General features: G+C 41.8%; 1 protein-coding gene across 4 annotated transcripts in view; it reads right to left on the bottom strand.

Moving 5' to 3' along the window:
* Positions 1 to 11,647, bottom strand: part of FAM91A1 (family with sequence similarity 91 member A1) — a 61,163-nt gene extending 49,516 nt beyond the window's left edge. For 2 of the 4 annotated variants that reach the window (XM_022554023.2, XM_022554022.2), the window contains exons 1-6: positions 11,320 to 11,646; positions 4,777 to 4,861; positions 3,616 to 3,767; positions 1,464 to 1,521; positions 693 to 760; positions 20 to 133 (exon numbers count right to left, since the gene is read on the bottom strand). In XM_022554023.2, the coding sequence (XP_022409731.1) occupies positions 20 to 133; positions 693 to 760; positions 1,464 to 1,521; positions 3,616 to 3,767; positions 4,777 to 4,861; positions 11,320 to 11,391 (549 nt within the window). In that variant the 5' untranslated portion in view covers positions 11,392 to 11,646. Of the gene's footprint in view, positions 1 to 19; positions 134 to 692; positions 761 to 1,463; positions 1,522 to 3,615; positions 3,768 to 4,776; positions 4,862 to 11,319 lie in introns of those variants that run through there. The other 2 variants (XM_089898745.1, XM_089898746.1) reach the window with 2 other exon arrangements.
* Positions 11,648 to 19,057: the final 7,410 nt, after the last annotated feature.

Below are 19,057 nucleotides of genomic sequence, written 5' to 3' on the forward strand. Positions count from 1 at the left end.
AACTTTTAAAGTTATCTACCTTTATGTCATCTTCTGTGATATATGCAGCCTGCACCACCCACCATGCCTCTATGGCAATTTCCACCGGCTTTACTGGTAGAAGATCACGGGCCGTTTTCCGTCTGAAAAATTTCTGCAATGGTACAAACATCAGAGCATTTGCAATCTATCTAAAATTACCACTTTCTTTTTTTATTGGTAACAGTATAACAAGACAGTTTCCAACAGACTAAATAAATATCTTTTAAAATTCTCATGTTTTAAAATCTAAAGTATTCTAGATATACTGAATGGAAAAAGTCATTCTTAAATTATTTCAAAGTAAATTACTTCAAAACACTATCATTAAATCTGGATCTAAATCCAGAAATTCAAAGGAAACCCAGGTGAAAATGCATTTGTGTACTGATTTCACCCATGAAGTGAACCCTGGGAGTGGAATGAGCAGGTGAAAAGACCAGCAGAGCAAAGTTAATTTTTAAAAATAAATGAAATGTCTTATGCCTTAGGTATTTTTAATTCAATAATCACTTAAGCTATAACCTAGAGATACTGATGAGTTGTTTCTGTATTAAGCATATTTTATTTGATGAAAGAAATCATAATTCATTATTTCTACTACTTAAAAATTTAATCAGATTGTGTGATAAGGAGGACAAGAAATTTGAAGGGAAGGGAAACAACTAACTTACTTTTGATGATCTACACTGATTCATCAGATCAATGTACTGGTTCCTTCCTATGCCAAGAAGCCTTAGACCTAAAAGAAAGAGCCTTTCCTTTAAAATCATTTAATACATCTTGAAATGTCAGTACACTCACACCCTACTAGGAAAAAACCTTTGACTTTCATTCCTCTTTTGATTACTGACAGATGATCGATATCAAATTAAAAAGAATTCTTCAAACAAAATATAAAAGACAAGCAACTGGGAGAGGTAAATTCAAGCTGACACTTTGACAATGCTAACTGAGAAAATTTTTAAAAAGCAGAAGTCCTCCCAATTCCAGGAAGTCAAAATGTACTTCTCGGCAAAAGTTTGTTCTTAACACAACAGAACTATGTCACATTTCAAATACACACTTCATTAAAATAAGCATAATAAAACACCAGCAAATTATGTTAGTAACAACCATATATCGTGCTGCAAAAATATTGTGCACAAATTTTCTTTCCTCATTTGGTATATACCACAGCCCAAGTAACAGAACTTCATTCTCTAGAAATAGAGACTAGTCCCATTTTTCTGATTCTACCACTCCAAAATATTCCTCTCTTAGACATTTAGACTAAATCTTATACTTGACTTGTATCATCTGATAAAATTCCTATCAATAATGTTGCTTGCTGTTCTCATCTTTCAAGTCTTCCAGGTTAAAAGCACAATAATGAAAGGCAAGAGCACGCATGCACAAAGACACTCTAAACACTGCCTCGTTCTTCAGCATAATTAAATACTTACAGTCAGCAGCAGTGAAATTGGGCAATGAATCATAACTTTTCTCACTGTTCATAATGTCCTTTTAAAAAGAAAAAAACGTAAATGTTAAAACGCAAAATGTCCTTGCCACAGGAAGCACTGAGATCAGAGCCTGGCAACCTAGAGCATGCATGTCCCAGTGTGGCATGTACCACGAGGTCCCAACCTAGCAGCTGAAGGTCAGGCTTTCAGGTCTGGGTTCCTCACAGCGCACTATGAAGCCCAGACAGTTGCCCAGAACCTCTGCCCTGTGGAAGCTATGCAAGGAATACCTCTCTCAGAGTTCAGGGTTCCAGGCTCTCCACACTTCATACCTGATCCTAGACTCCTACCCTAGGATTAGAGAGAATCCCGAGAGAAGGCCCAACAGTGTGTCATAGCTCCATTAACAAGCATCCAAGGGCTTCCCTGGTGGCGCAGTGGTTGAGAGTCCGCCTGCCGATGCAGAGGACACAGGTTCGTGCCCCGGTCCGGGAGGATCCCACATGCCGCGGAGCAGCTGGGCCTGTGAGCCATGGCTGCTGAGCCTGCACGCCCGGAGCCTGTGCTCCTCAATGGGAGAGGCCACAACAGTGAGAGGCCCGCGTACCGAAAAAAAAAAAAAAAAACAAGCATTCAAGACAAGCACTGCCGACAAAGGCCTTAACCGCTCAGCAGCCTCTGCTCCTCCAAATCCCAACCAGCAACAGAGTCAAACTCAGTATCCAGCTTCTTGCAACCCTCATCTGTTTCTCCAGTAATAAACCAGCTGTTTACTGTGGGGATAAGACCCATTTTTAGCCCAGGAGTTATACCCAATGGTATAAAAACAGATACCAGAGAACAGCAAGCACATGGATGCACTGAAAGCTGGTAAATGGGACAAAACCTCACTCTATTATCTCCCCCAAACCTGTGGATAACACCAGAAAAATAATCAGAGAGACAGCAACAAAACTATTCTACACACTGCTTAGCTGCCACCTTCATTATGCTACCCTGGTTCTAGGGAAAGGGACTGACAGAAACCTGGGCGGCCAGGCCTCAAGCTTTACTTTGTATTTCCTCCAAAACAGGGACACAGGAGACATGGGACTATAGAAGTGCCTGTGAAGAAGGGGCTTAAGGAGACAGGCAAAGGGAGCTCCTGTGAAGGCAGCCACGTCCTAAACGGAGCTAACCTCACTGCTACTGCAGGCGCCCAACTCCTTCAGTTCTAGGCTGCCCTCTGCTCTTCAAGTGGCTGGTGAGCCCAGAACAGTAGCACTCAAATAGAATTAACAGCAAATGAATACTAGATAAATACTGCCAAGCTTTACATAAAACTCACTTAAAAACAGTATATAGGGGCTTCCCTGGTGGCGCAGTGGTTGAGAGTCTGCCTGCCAATGCAGGGGACATGGGTTCGTGCCCTGGTCCAGGGGGATCCCGCATGCCGCAGAGCGGCTGGGCCCGTGAGCCATGGCCACTGAGCCTGCGCGTCCGGAGCCTGTGCTCCACAATGGGAGAGGCCACAGCAGTGAGAGGCCCGCGTACCGCAAAAAAAACAAACAAACAAACAAAAAAAACACCCAAAAAACAGTATGTAACTACTATTTAAAGCTATTCAACACAGGCCTAAAAACTGCCTTTGGAAAAAGGCTAACATCTAAAAGTTAGTAATCACAGAAAGATTAGCAACCAGGACTACTAATACAATTCTATTCTTCTGAAACATGCATTATATAATGTTGGGTCTATATCATCATTTATTCTTTCTACAGTTAGAAAACAGCTAAATATATTAAGCTTCTCTGAGCTTAATGTTCAATTCTGTCACCCACATTTTCAACCTTAACAGGGTATTAAAAGCAATAAATTTTATACAAACTGTGCTAACATAAATGGCTGATTAACGCTACAACAGCACAAAGGGTCAACAACGTCTTCAAGTACACAGAATAAAGACAGATACTTTCCTGCCGAGAAAACACTGATAAGGACAACTACTTGCACAAGTGTGGCTATGACAGTTAACTTGTAAGCAACCGTCTTTTTTACACTATAAACTCAGAAACAATGTCCACCGTGGCTGAGTGCTGGTCATCATTCACAAAGTGTCCCCGACATGAAGTCCCATCCCATCCCTGATGATTCACGTACACTGTAAACTCACCTCCATAATCCCAGTATAATATAAAAATGGTGTTATCCTCAGGCCCTTTACCATGATATCTGATAAATGGTAAGGGTACAGCATGAGATGATCTCGACTGTACTTTAACAGTTCCTCATAGTACTTGCGTTCATCTTTCTTGACATGTTTAACTGGGAAAGAAAGGGAAATTCTCCAGTTTTTTTTCAGATCTTATACTTAAATATAATTATAAATGCAAGGAGAAACACTTTACAAACTAATATTAATTAAAAAGAGAAGTATGTAAATTGGAAGAAAATAAAACAATCTAAGTTGGAACAAAGAAACAATTACACCACAAGCAACAGACTTCAGAGTATATAAGTAAAATGTATGGGACAGAAAAGTAGAGAAATAATTCTTAACAAATCAAAAAGCAAAGAAAGTGAGCATGGAATGTCTCCCCCCAAAAACATAAGCTATAATCCATCCAATCCCTATGATACTTTACAAGACAGCCAATCTGAATGGCAGTTTTCTATGAAATCAAGTCTATTTTTAAAAATTATTTGCTGGTTTCTGTGTTTTAAATGTAAAAAAACCTCTGATTTCCATGGAATATGTTTTCATAGAAAACCTAACTCTGAAATACTATGCTTAAAATAAGAGTAACAAATGGGAGGGAAGACTAGCAGGGCAACAGAATAATCAAAGTAATCTGACAAATAAAAAGCAAACATTTTAAAAAAAGTTTTTTTAAAAAAATGGAGCCAATTATGTTTAAAATTTGTTCCAATTATTATAGAAAGAGTCTTCATTAAAGTTGTATTATTTGGAAAATTTATAGAGACCAAAACAAAACTCAAAGTCAAAATTCATTAAGAAGGAACGTACTTCTTTTCTGGCATATTTTCTCACTAAACTAAAAAGAGGACAACTGAATCAAAATTAATATTCTATAGGTAAAATGAATCTATAAACAGTACTCTAAAAAATAATTTTCATTGGAATTAGAAAGAAGAATCTACTTGCTAATGCAAATTATTGTTAGGTGTGATGGGTCATTATAGAATTTATTAAAGGCTGTACATGGAAAAATTTCAGTACTATGAAATATATAATGAAAAGATAGGACAGATTTATGAAAATGTAATTCAGCAGTAGTCATTTCTACCTCTATGTAAAAATGTCTCTACTTACCTAAGTTATTTCTGTATCGTAACTGATTGCGGATACTGTACAGGACAACCTGCTTCTCATATTCTCTCTGTGAATTTCCAAGACTCTAAAAAAAATTTCAAATAGATTTAAAATAGTTTCTAAACTAAACAACAGTACTTTTACCCCATAAAATTTCAATACCATGCCCCCTAATTTTATCCTGGAATCTCTAATTTCCAGAACTGAGTAAAGATTTTCTTAAATTTTATCATACAAACTTTCCTGCTACGGTATTAGAGCAAAAATTCAATGTGTTTATCTTCAGCCTCCCTTTCTAAAAGGATTTACTGAAATTATCTAAAGTATTTAATATCAAATAAAAGAGCAGTCTGAGAGCATAACTTCACTTAAGTTAACAAAAAACTAAGTTGTACTAATAAAGATTTCCTTTTGTTTTTTTTAAACATTTTTACTGGAGTATAAATGCTTTACAATGGTGTGTTAGTTTCTGCTTTATAACAAAGTAAATCAGTTATACATATACATATGTCCCCATAGCTCTTCCCTCTTGCGTCTCCCTCCCTCCCTCCCTCCCACCCTCCCCATCCCACCCCTCTAGGCGGTCACCGACCGAGCTGATCTCCCTGTGCTATGCGGCTGCTTCCCACTAGCTATCTATTTTACGTTTGGTAGTGCATATATGTCCATGCCACTCTCTCACTTTGTCCCAGCTTACCCTTACCCCTCCCCGTATCCTCAAGTCCATTCTCTAGTAGGTCTGTGTCTTTATTCCCGTCTTGCCCCTAGGTTCTTCATGACCATTTTTTTTTTTTTTAGATTCCATATATATGTGTTAGCATACGGTATTTGTTTTTCTCTTTCTGACTTACTTCACTCTGTATGACAGACTCTAGGTCCATCCACCTCACTACTAACAACTCAATTTCGTTTCTCTTTATGGCTGAGTAATATTCCATTGTATATATGTGCCACATCTTCTTTATCCATTCATCTGTTGATGGACACTTAGGTTGCTTCCACGTCCTGGCTATTGTACATAGAGCTGCAATGAACATTGTGGTACATGACTCTTTGAATTATGGTTTTCTCAGGGTATATGCCCAGTAGTGGGATTGGTGGGTCATATGGTAGTTCTATTTTTAGTTTTATAAGGAACCTCCATACTGTTCTCCATAGTGGCTGTATCAATTTACATTCCCACCAACAGTGCAAGAGGGTTCCCTTTTCTCCACACCCTCTCCAGCATTTATTGTTTGTAGATTTTTTGATGCAATCCCTATCAAACTACTACTGGAATTTTTCACAGAACTAGAACAAAAAATTTCACAATTTGTATGGAAACACAAAAGACCCCGAATAGGCAAAGCAATCTTGAGAAAGAAAAATGGAGCTGGAAGAATCAGGCTCCCTGACTTCCAACTATACTACAAAGCTATAGTAATCAAGGCAGTATGGTACTGCCACAAAAACAGAAATATAGATCAATGGAACAGAATAGAAAGCCCAGAGATAAACCCACACACATATGGTCACCTTATCTTTGATAAAGGAGGCAAGAATATACAGTAGAGAAAAGACAGCCTCTTCAGTAAGTGGTGCTGGGAAAACTGGACAGGTACATGTAAAAGAATGAAATTAGAACACTCCCTAACACCATACACAAAAATAAACTCAAAATGGATTAAAGACCTAAATGTAAGGCCAGACACTATCAAACTCTTAGAGGAAAACATAGGCAGAACACTCTATGACATAAATCACAGCAAGATCCTTTTTGACCCACCTCCCAGAGAAATGGAAATAAAAACAAAAATAAACAAATGGGACCTAATGAAACTTAAAAGCTTTTGCACAGCAAAGGAAACCATAAACAAGACGAAAAGACAACCCTCAGAATGGGAGAAAATATTTGCAAATGAAGCAACAGACAAAGGATTAACCTCTAAAATTTACAAGCAGCTCATGCAGCTCAATATCAAAAAAACAAACAACCCAATCCAAAAATGGACAGAAGACCTAAGTAGACATTTCTCCAAAGAAGATATACAGATTGCCAACAAGCACATGAAAGAATGCTCAACATCATTAATCATTAGAGAATTGCAAATCAAAACTACAATGAGATATCATCTCCCACAGGTCAGAATGGCCATCATCAAAAGATTTCCTTCTTGACCATCTCCAATTTGTGTAGCTGGATAGATTCTTGCACCTACATTTATTTAAATTTAAGAATGGCCACTAAGGACAGATCCCCGTCTGATGACTACTTACAGTTGAGGGCTATGATTATTAAAAATTAAGATTCCTGGAGAATGTACACTTAAAATATACCTCTAAATACGATTATTTCTTAAAAACGTCATCTTACGGCCTCATCAGAAAACACTTAAGACAATTTTAGAATTTCCGATATATTTTTTAGTGAGCAAAATGCTTTCTAGCTGTGAATTTAGTGTTTTAAGTTCAAAATTGGGTTCTCATGAAAGCAAAGAATAAGTCTGTCTGATTATAGTTAACATATTCAATGTGAGACCATAAACTTAATTTAATATATGACTGCTATCCCCCTTCTAATTACTAGCTATGATCTTTCCAACACACTATAAAATAAGACATCTTAAGAGATTAATGACAGAAGGAACAGAGGACTCAGTTATTATACTTCTCACTCATAGGTTTCTGAAAGCCAAGGTAAATGTCCATGCACATACTTTCACTTAAGGCCATCTTCACAAAACAGATGAAACTCACATCTAAATAAACTGGCACACAACTGGAACTACTGGTGGGTAGCATTTTAAGAAAAAAGGGACATAACATGAGAAAACTAAAAATCTTTCTTCCTGCATCTAGATTAATTGATTTATCACAGGTTGAACCATAAGCCACACTACTGCTGAAATGTTATGTGCTGACATTATTTTCATCCATTTTAACATTACAAGAAGTTAGGAGTAAAGTTCATTGTAGAGATACTGCTCTCCTATCTTTTATGTAGCACCAAAACCAGGGCCAGTATTGAAGATACTTAGGGGATTCAAAATATTAGGCTTTCTGTAAAATTTTAAAGGATCTCCTCTAGCTCTACTGCCAAATAAAAGTCTCTTTCTCAAGGAACAGAGAACACACACACTCACTCACACAGCAGACAATTTGCTAAAATCTCAGCAACTTCCAAACTTGAGGATTTACTCTTCTGTTTCAAAATAAGTCCCTTAATTTATTCTAACTTACAACCGTTTTCTCCCTTTAAAACTCTGTTCCCAGTAACTCCAGGATAAAAAGTGTAAATCAAGCCACTTACACAAAATATAAGGTCCCCATTATTTATAAGTTAATTAGAGAATACAGTATCTACTAAACATCTAAGTCTTTGCGCTAGTCATTAAGTAATGACTGGTCCTGATCGATACATGTGCAGACACACAAATAACTAAAAACTGCATTAACAGCTGATTTTATTCTTCACTACCCTTGTACATAAAATATAATTGCTTTGTTCACAAAGATTCTTTGGCTTCTCTTCCACGCCCACCCCAATTTCCCACCATCCACATTTTAAAACACTGCTGCCACTACAGGAGGCAACGAAAGAAAGGTCGTTTTACTGGGAGACAGTGCAGACCCTGTAGAAATTCCCACCAGGTCTGACAAATGAAGCTGGGCTGCAGATAAAAGGAACTAAAACAGAAGGAGTGACATAGAAACCGGCTGTAAAACACCCACTGTGGATCAGATGATGCTAAAAGCATAAAGAATTCTTTCTAAAGCTTTTGCTCCTACAAACCCCAATGTGCACCACCTCCCCCAAAATACACAATAGTTTTTTTTAATTGACCCTCCTTGGAACCTCATCATAAAATTTCCCTTCAAATAAAACAACTATGAATTGTTTTGAACAATGAATACTGGTAAACTACATAGAAAGATCCTGAAATAATGGCCTGATCCATAACTTTTTAATGTATTTCTGAAAGTCTAGTATAGCTCACACCATGTAAAAAATTTTCATCTCATTTATATAAAAACTATTTTTTCAAATATTTTTTTAAAAAATACATTAAAAAAAATCTGGATCACCTTCCACCAGCTTTCAAAACTGGGAAATATGAGTCACTTTCGAATTAAACTCATCAAAACTTACCAGAAACTCTTATCAAAGTACTTAGTATCTTTAACACCAAAAACCAAATTCTTTCCACACAAGGACTATTCCCCACTTTTAAACTGACTAAGCTTTAGCTCCTGGAAAAAAATCTCAGACTGATACTATCACTCATTCACTGCAAAAGTATTTTACTAAAAGCCAACTAAGAGATAGGTGCTCAAAATACAAAAGCAAAAACAAGTAATGTAACCAGAAAATACAACATAGTGGGGTAAGTGCTATGGGTGAGAAATACAGTGCTGGGGCAGCACACCCGAGGGTCAACTACTCCAGAGATAGGTCAGGAAAACCTTTCTAGAGGAGTTAACATCTCAATTCAAAAAGAAGCAACATGTAATCTATGGAGACAAATAGAAATAGGACTGGGTTTGCATTTTAGAAACCTCAGCACAGTATAGTATGAAGAATGGATAGGAAGGTACTTTTCTGAGTGCTAGACACCAGACAGAAAGCTGATGTCCTAATCCAAGGTAGAGCTAGGGAAAAAGAGCAAGGCTAGAGAAAATCCATGAAGTAATTTGTACAGATGGGTTTTGCAACACCTTCTACAAGCGGAAGCTTATCCTAAGCTAAAACACCAATTCTTGTAAGTGGTCTCACCAAAAAAAGGTTTAATTTAATGTCATGCTTGTGCTTAAGTATAACACTGTTCTAAGATTATTTTTAATAGTCATGACTAAGGTTTGGAAAGGTTTTTGTGATATGTACAAAATAGATAATAAGAACCTGCTGTATAAAAAAATAAATAAAATAAAATTCTAAAATTCAAAAAAAAAGCCTTTTCCCAATACTAATTAAGATCAATTATTTCTGTTGGACATAACTGAATCATCCATCTTTCTTCTATTATGTTACATTTATTTTTGTGAAACAAAGAGTAGAGAAAACATGGAAACAAAGGATTGTTGGTTCTTCCAGCTGTCTTGCCATATGGCACAAAACCCTAAAAACAAAAAGTGCCCATCAAAGCCCTCATTCCAGTTTAACAAGAGAAACTTAGTCTTTCAGGTTTAGAGCTTTCTTCCTCCCATTCAAGATTAACGTCACATGGGCAGCCACTGCCACCCAAGAATTCTGAGTTCCTTAAATTTATCTTTCCACTTCCTTGTATTTTTGGTATCTTGAAGTGCAAGCGTTTTCTCTGCCACACAATGCACCGCCAGAACCTTAAATTATTCATTTCCTGGAACTAAGACCCCAAGCTGGGAGAGGAGGCAAAGTAATAATCCTTATACCATCACCACCAACAACCCAAACTTTCCAAATATGCCAGTGTCCAGCACCAATGGAAAACAGAATTTCACTCTCAACCAAGCAACATGGCGGGAACTTGAAGGTCCATCTATGACCAGAGAGAAAAAGTGCCTTCTATACAGCACATATCACTTCTTCATAACCTTTACCACCGCCCACCATATTATGTATTTATTCATTTATTTGTTAACTGTCTTTCTTTACTAAAACGTAAGCTCCATGAAGACAGGGCTTTCCCGTGTTGACTGTTGCAAATAACCCGCACCTAAAACAAGGCATAGCACATAGTAGGTGTTCAATAAATATCTGTAAAACAACTGAGTAAAAATAACACTTAAGCATTTGAGAACTACCTCTCGGACAAAAACCTCCTGTTGCTCTCTTGTTGCAACATCTCTAATAAACTCATCTTGTTGACAGACTGAAGTCCAACAAAACAAAGTCCGAAAGCCCTTTAAAATCCGGCCCTGACCGCTACGACTCCCCACGCACTCACCAAGCCCCACTGCCAAACACACCAATACATCTAAACCTCCGGATTCCGGTGATGGAGGAGGTCGCTCACTACTCTCAAAGCACGCTTTCACTCGTCAAAGCTTCTTAAAATGACTTTCCCTCTCGCTGGAAAATCTTGAATCCCTCTTATCTCTTATTCGTCCTTTAAGGCCCAATTTAAATGCCTCCCCTACACAACGTCCTGACACTCCCTGGACGGTTTCTGACGCCCTCCTCTGCGCGCTCGCATATACTATCATGCAGGTTCGTGTGAGCTGCTATCAGCCTGTAACGGATTCATTTGTTTCTCGTCCCTTTCCCACCATCCCGCAGTTCTGGAGGTCAAGAGCCGTGTTTTAAATTTGTTTCGAAGGTGCCTAGCGCAGTGCCCGGTTGAAGGGAGTCTGCGTGCGAAGGCGGCAAGCGAGTCCACTGGACACCATTCCATCCCATTTCGAAACGGCCCCATCCTGCCCCTGTGGCCCCAGGACCGTCCCCTCCTCACCCGCGGGCTGCAGGTAGGTTATCTCAAGACCCTGGGCGGGGGAAGGCCGGGAGCCAGCCCAGAGGCGCCAGCCTCGGCCCCGCGGGCTCGGCGAGCAGGTGACGGCGGGGCGGGACCCCGGCCCCAAGTTCCCTACCTGCCTCACGTTGGCCGGCAGCTTGCTCCAGGGGTAGTTGTGCCGGATGTGGAACTCCACGTCTATGTTCATGATGCCGGGAGCCCGGGAGGGCGGCGGTGGCCAGGACCGCAGCTGGAACGACGCCTCCCGCCTGCCCGCCCGTAGCCCGTCCGAGGAGCCCGCGGGAGGCCCCACGCCTCACACTGCGGACGGCCCGGGCTGCCCCATGGCCTGGGCTCCCGACAGCTCGGTGCGGCCCGGGCCACGGGGCACGGGAGCAGAGGAGACAGGGGGTCGGACGCCTCAGCTGCTCCAAGTTTCTTCCTAGTTTCGGCCCGCCGGAAATGGCTTCGGGCGTGCGTCACTTCCGCTCGCCGGCGCGAGGCCGGGGGGGGGGGGGCCGAGGCCGGGGGGCGGAGCCCGGGACCAGCCTTCCTGCCCGCCCCCTGCAAGCTGAGGGGCGGGGCAGTGAGGTAGAGCCGGCAGGGACCCGGGTAGTCGTGCCTTGCTCGAGCGCTCCGTGTCCTTCTGTCAGTCTCTGGATGAATTAATTGGGTTTCTATTGCCATTGCTGGATGACCCACTTTCCCCCAAATGCGAGCCCGGGTGGCCCTGGAACGGGCGGTTACAGGCGCTGGGGGAGGGCCGGCCAAGAAGCAGCGACTTGGGAAGGGGGCCATAGTTGACTTAAAAACGGGCAAGAGGGCTTCCCTGGTGGCGTAGTGGTTGAGAGTCCGCCTGCCGACGCAGGGGACATGGGTTCGTGCCCCGGTCTGGGAGGATCCCACGTGCCGCGGAGCGGCTAGGCCCGTGAGCCATGGCCGCTGAACCTGCGCGTCCGGAGCCTGTGCTCCCCAACGGGAGAGGCCACAGCAGTGAGAGGCCCGCGTACCGCAAAAAAAAAAAAAGGCAAGAACGGTGAGGTCCCGGGGGCTCTTAAGAGCCAACCCCGAACCGAGGCCAGGTGGAAGGGGTCCAGGCTCATGAAGGAAACGTGTAAGTCAGAGCTTTCCCCCCAGTGGAATGGAGCAAAGGTCTAGCGATGCTTCATCCCCTCCTGATAGCTGCTACATCTTGTGGAAGAGGAACAGTTGGGCTCTCCTTCAGAGCTCCACATGCTTGTTTTGTTGCGGCCCGGTTGGCGGGATCTTAGTTCCCCCACCAGGGACTGAACCCCCTGGCCCTCTGCAAGCGCAGAGTCCTAACCATTGGACGGCCAGGGAATTCCCACAAAGGTCCAAATTCTTAAAATGTAGGGATTCAGGGAGTTGAAATGGTAAACAGCCGGTGCTGACGTGGGGGAGATCCAGAAGTAATCTAGGAGATAAGATTCTTGCATGCAGCCTGTTACTGCTCTGCTCCTTACAGATGGCTCCGGAGTCACTTTTTAAAGGCAGAAATTAAGACACTCTTAATTTCAGTTCTAGTGAGAAGGTCTTTGGGGACACTTTCTTCCAGAATTTGTTACACTGGCTTAGCAAACCCATGACCCTTGTTACTGGCAAGCAACCACAGTATCTGTTTCAGTTTTAAACCACTGTTTTAAGGGCCTTCCCTGGTGGTCCAGCGGTAAAGAATCCGCCTTCCAATGCAGGGGACAATCCCTGGTCCCGGAGAACTAAGATCCCGCATGCTGCGGGGCAACGAAGCCCCCGCACCACAACTGCTGAGCTCGCACTCCTCAACGAGAGAGCCCATGCGCCCTGGAGCCCTCGCGCCACAACTAGAAAGATAAAGCCGCACTCCACAACTAGAGAAGCCCGAGCGCCACGACAAAAGAGCCCGCACACCTCGACGAAGATCCCGTGTACCGCAAATACGACCCGACACAGCCAAGAAAACAAGGAAAATAAATTTTAAAAAGAAATCAATGGTTTTAAATATTTTATTCCACACCTGACAGATGTATACTTAGAACTTTTTATGACACCTAGGGCACAGATCAGCAGCAGCCTGATGCATGGCAGAGACCTTATTATCTCTAATGGGTTGAAACAAATATGATCCACGCTGCCCTTGCACAGATACATTGGACTCGTGTTATCCAACTATAAGAGCCCATAACTAAATGCTTTGACTCCTATGACTACAGACCCTCGACATCATAGCTAAAATTAAAAGAACTCTGACCATGAGATGTTTATTCAACAAGTATTGATTGCCTGCCTGCTATGTATTAAGCCCTTGACTTACAACAGGTTATTTCTCACAGCCTTATGAAAGAATCCCACTCTTGAAATCCCAGTTTAACAGAGGAGGAAACCGAGGCTTGGCAGGGCTGCCTGACTTACTCATAAGGTCATACAGGTGGTAGAGACAGTGCCAAACTGGAGCCTAAGACTCTCTCCTGCCAGAGCCATCCTTTCAATTCCTTGATTCAGGCTCTCACTGAACTGTTCTGCCTGCTGTTCCAGTTCAGATAATGTTCATTTAAAGTCAACAACATAAATCCCCCTCAACAATATTTTTTTGAATAATTAAGTGTAGAAGAACTCATATTCTTCCAAAGTCTAACTTTGATTTAATGCAATGTAACAATGAAAATTAAAGTCAACATAATTTTTAAATCTTTGTAAACCATTGTTTAGGGAATTATAGCAAACACGAGCACCTGCTAAATTCATCTTTTTTGTTTATCAACAAATATTGACTATAGACACTTCAAAAACTACAGAAGTAGACAGGGGATGGTGGAAGTGAACTTACACCTGCTAAATCAATAAGACATGGACCTTTGGAAACCTGACCATCAAAAGAAAAGAATCTAACTCAGTAAGTAGAATAGGAAAGATTAGTATAGAAAAGATCCTAATGCAGCAAGAAGCTGAGAAAGAAATTTGAAGGAGGAAATGGTAATGGGTCAAAGCTATGTATGGGAAAAATCCAAACAACAAGCCCTTCTAAGTAGGAACTGATGACAGAGCTTGGCTTATGAAACACAGGTGCTAATTAAAATACTGATCTGCCTCATTTCCCCCAAGGCGCCAGTCTTTGAGAGACGGGAAACAAAGCAGTTCAGAGAGACCATAGGTTAATCCACAGGGCTCAAAGACCCCTGTGCTGGGAAGTTCAGGAACAGGACTGCTCCCTCAAACACCAGGAAGCAGGGCTTCCCTGGTGGCGCAGTGGTTGAGGATCTGCCTGTCAATGCAGGGGACACGGGTTCGAGCCCTGGTCTGGGAAGATCCCACACGCCGTGGAGCAACTGAGCCCATGAGCCATGGCCGCTGAGCCTGCGCGTCCGGAGCCGGTGCTCTGCAACAAGAGAGGCTGTGACAGTGAGAGGCCCGCGCACCACGATGAAGAGTGGCCCCCGCTCGCCGGAACTAGAGAAAGCCCTCGCACAGTAAACGAAGACCCAACACAGCCAAAAATAAATATAAAAATAAATTAATTAAGTTAAGAAAAAAAACCACCAGGAAGCAAAAACAACTCATTGGGCTCCACATGTAGCACTCATTACATCATAGAGCCTTTCTGGTAAACGATAATGTCCATTCTTTTAGGTCCTTGACTCAGACCCCCTACTATTTCTGCTTCCGTAGGCCTTTGCTATTCAAATTCCAGAGAGGTCAGAAACTGCAGTGTTAGAAACCCGATTCCAGAAGCTACCATTCAAATTAACCTTATGGGTAAACAGTGTGTTCAGAAATACAAGTGCAATGAGATTCCATCTTATCTGGCTTTACCAACTTGGACTAAGGAAAATTACTCAGTTGTCTTGAACAGCTGCCCTTCAGAAAGACTACAGAACCATTTCATTCCCACAATTCAAACAAAAGTAAGGAGCAGAAACAACCCGGAAGTAGGGCGCTATCTGGTGGACTAATTTCACAAAGTCCAGAATATCACTCCCTGTGGTAAATAGAATAATAGCCCCCAAAGATGTCCCCATTCTCATTCCCTGGAACCTGAGAATATGCTGCCTGATATGGCAGAAGGGTCTTTGCTGGTGTGAGTAAGTGAAGGATCTTGAGATAGGGGTATATCCTGGATTATCCGAGTGGGCTCAATGTAATCACAGGGGTCTTAGGAGAGGGAGGCAGGAAAGTCAGTCAGAGACGGAGACGGGACAATTGAAGCAGAGGTTGAAGTGACACAGGGCCCCAGGGCAAAGAACATGGGCAGCTTCTTGGATCTGGAAAAGGAAAACAGATTCTCCCCCAAAGCTCCCCAAAAGATCATAACCCTGCCAACTCATTTTGGACTTCTGATCTCCAGAACTCTAGGATAATAAATTTGTGTTGTTTTAGGCCACTAAATTTGCAGTAATCTGTTACCGCATCCATAGGAAATTAATATATTCCCACAACAATCAAATACTCCAACACCCAAACAGCTGATCAAATTCATATTTCATAATTAAATCAAATTTCATAATTAAACCATTGTAGTTGAAGTATAAATACCCTTAGGAGGAATAATAGCTTTTTAGCCTTATCATTTTTTAGTATGTACAAGCTATCACATCTTTTTCTGAGAGGAAGTTTGAAAGAGAAAGAGCTTGGGGATTAAATGAGGCCAAGGAAGGACCTGTAGAGGAGGAAGGGGTGTCTAGAGAGAAGAAAGAGGAAGTCACTGCGAACATTTTGTTTCACAGTTTTGCCTGGGCCTGACCTTGGCCATGGTTTTACCTCCTGAATGTGCTTTGCTCTGTTCCACGAACCAAGGCATCACCCCTGATGCTCAGCACCATGACCTAGCTTGTTATCACCTCACGGCTTTTGCCCTTGCTGTTCCCTTGGCTTCGAATGTCTTTCCCCAGACCTTTGCAAAGCAGGCTCCCTTCACTCCACCCGTTGTCACTTAGAGTGGCCTTCGCCAAATTCTCTGTCCGACCTAGCCACTTCTCCCCCACCTCTCTGCAGCACATTATCTTGGTTTATTTTCTTTGTTGCAAAGAATCACTAATGGACATCGTCCTGCTTGATTTCTTGTTTATTATCTGTCTCCCCAGCAAAAATACAATCTCCATGGAAGAAAGAACTTTGTCTCGTCATCAGTCTATCCCCAGTACCTAGAATCATGCCTCACACATAGTAAGTGCTCAATAAATGCCATTGAATGTATTGAATGAGTGAATCAGTTATGTGACGTCCGAACTCTTCCATGTCACCTTCTTGATTAAGCCTTCCCCAACCACGTTATTTAAAACTGTAAAACATCTCCAGTCCTTCTCAGCCACCTCCCCTACATTACTTTTCTTTATAACACTTATTGCCATCTAATATATTTAATAATTTACTTAGTTTTAAAATTATTTGTCTCCCCTATCAGACATGAAGCACCCCAAATGTAGGAACTTCTGTCTGCTTTGTTCTCAGCCTTGGCCTCAGGCTTAGAACAACACATAGTATTGAATGAATGAATAGATGTTGCATAGGGAGCAGAATTCTCCTAAAAATCCAGATTTGGGGATCTTCTTGAAAATGTGGGAAATCCCACAGCATTGGACACCCTTCCCCACACCAGTCAGTGGAGCTGAGGACAGGCTACCCGGATTAGACAGAACGTGGGCTTTCTCAGGGCCACATTCTCCACCACCCCTACCTCTGTTAAGAAGTTGTCAGTTGCAAAACCCATCTCACTTGTACTTTGTTTATCTCAGGGTAGAGAAATGTTTCTCTAACCTTGTCTCTGTCCAAACTGAAGGAAATGAACGCTAGACTGGAAGGCCCAGCCGTCCATTCTCACTCACATTATAGACTACAGAAATACCAAGACATTTAGAATTCCCTAAGTGTGCCACACTCCTTAATCCCTTTGGGTCTTTGCATACAGAATACCCCTGTCTGGAATGCTTTTCCTCCATCTCCACCTGAAAACTTTCTCATCCTGACACTGTGAATGGAACACTGAAGAATCAGGAGGTGAGAATGGAGAGGTGGGAAGAAGCACGATCATATGGGACCATTGTCCTCTACATTAGGGAGTTTCTAGGATTTTCTTCTACAAGTGATAGAAAACAACTTAAGAGCTGTCTGTTTTAGAGAGAAGCTGAGAGATCCTTTGCCATATAGCCTGAGAAATATGAATATTATATATTTATATAATAAAGAGAATGTTATATTTCTGCCAACTGAAGTCAGTCTGTGTTTAGAACACTTGTGGTCTGACGTGGCAATGAATACTGTTCCAACAGCAAGCCACGTCACCTCAACACAAAGCCTGAACAATTGTAATCGTTACAGTGCCCACTAGGGGCTGATCTCACACAACATTTCTATACCTACAACCTAAGTTCTACACTTCCTCATTTCTGACTATTGACTTTTATCCACACCATTGTCTCAAGCCTCAAAGTCCTTGAAATTCTTTCTCTAATTTGTCTCCAGTATCTGATAGCAACAAATACTTCCTTGGAAACTGATGGAGTTAGGACTGCTGAGCAGTGGTCCAGCTGAGGTTTGTACCATCTCAAGGTCACCATTGAGCCTCGAGGTTTGGAGCAGAGCTCCTTGGTAGCTCTGGTAGACAGGATAAGTCAGTCAGCTACAGGCATGGTTTATCCTTAACTGAAAATATTTTCACAATATCCATGATGGGGAGTAAAATCACATTTTGAGGGAATAGGATTTGTGAATTCTACAGTAGGTATGCAACTTAATTTTTTAAAAAGAGGTTGGACTAGCTGGAAAAATAACTATAGAGGTAAAAGGGACAAGGTTATGAAAGCCCAGAGAAGTGAGGAGGCATCTGGAGAGTTTCTCTCATTTCTCCCCCTTTACCTCATCAAATCACTTAATTTAAGTAAGTGGATAAGATACAGAATAAAAATTTTAATGCCATTTTTTTTTTTTACTGGGGGGAGAGGGTAGTTCTAGGAGCATGAGAATCACCTGAGAAGTTTTTTAAACTTACCAACATCCAAACCTCACACCAGAGCAATTATATCAGAATTCTTCAGTTGGAGCCCAGGTAATGCATGTTTTTAAAATATTCCCAGGTGACTCAAAGCACAGTGTTGACAACCACTTCTCAGGCCTCTTTGGGCCTCAGGTACTCAATGAGCACTTGTTGAAATGAATTTGTAAAATGAAGAGGTTAACAACGATGACTTCTACTGTCCATTCTAAATCTACAGGTCAATAAGTTCATGGCCAACTATAATATAACTTTTTTCATATTCAAAATAATCCCCCCAATCTAGACTTTTCTGTACGAGAAATAAGCAGGCATCTATTCAACACTGGTATAGACTGAGGAAGTAATTTCTCTACCCCTTGGTAACCGCTGGGAGAGCCATGAGATAAATGAAGAATTACATGCTGTTGGACTAATATGGAAATTATCTGAGTTTGTGTTACACATATGGTATGGGTCTATCTCAGATCTTTTTAGCTTATTTGGGTGTATTGTCACAGTGGCTTAGAACTGGCTGAAATGAAATATTTTTTTCCTTCTACATTGTGTCACTCAAACTTTACACCTTTAGCAACAGGTAATCTAACTGTCCAATAAGAAATACGAGTTTTGGGCTTCCCTGGTGGCGCAGTGGTTGAGAGTCCGCCTGCCGATGCAGGAGACACGGGTTCATGCCCCGGTCCGGGAAGATCCCACGTGCCGCGGAGCGGCTGGGCCCGTGAGCCATGGCCGCTGGGCCTGCGCGTCTGGAGCCTGTGCTCCGCAACGGGAGAGGCCACAACAGTGAGAGGCCCGCGTACCGCAAAAAAAAAAAAGAAATACCAGTTTGTCTACTAGTATAATCTGTGATCAAGGATTAAATGAAGTATAATAGGACTGTTTCATGACCTCT

This window comes from Delphinapterus leucas, chromosome 17 (genome assembly GCF_059928025.1).
Source record: "Delphinapterus leucas isolate spDelLeu-1000000601 "Yukka" chromosome 17, BTC_Dleu_Yukka2, whole genome shotgun sequence".
NCBI lineage: Eukaryota > Metazoa > Chordata > Mammalia > Artiodactyla > Monodontidae > Delphinapterus > Delphinapterus leucas.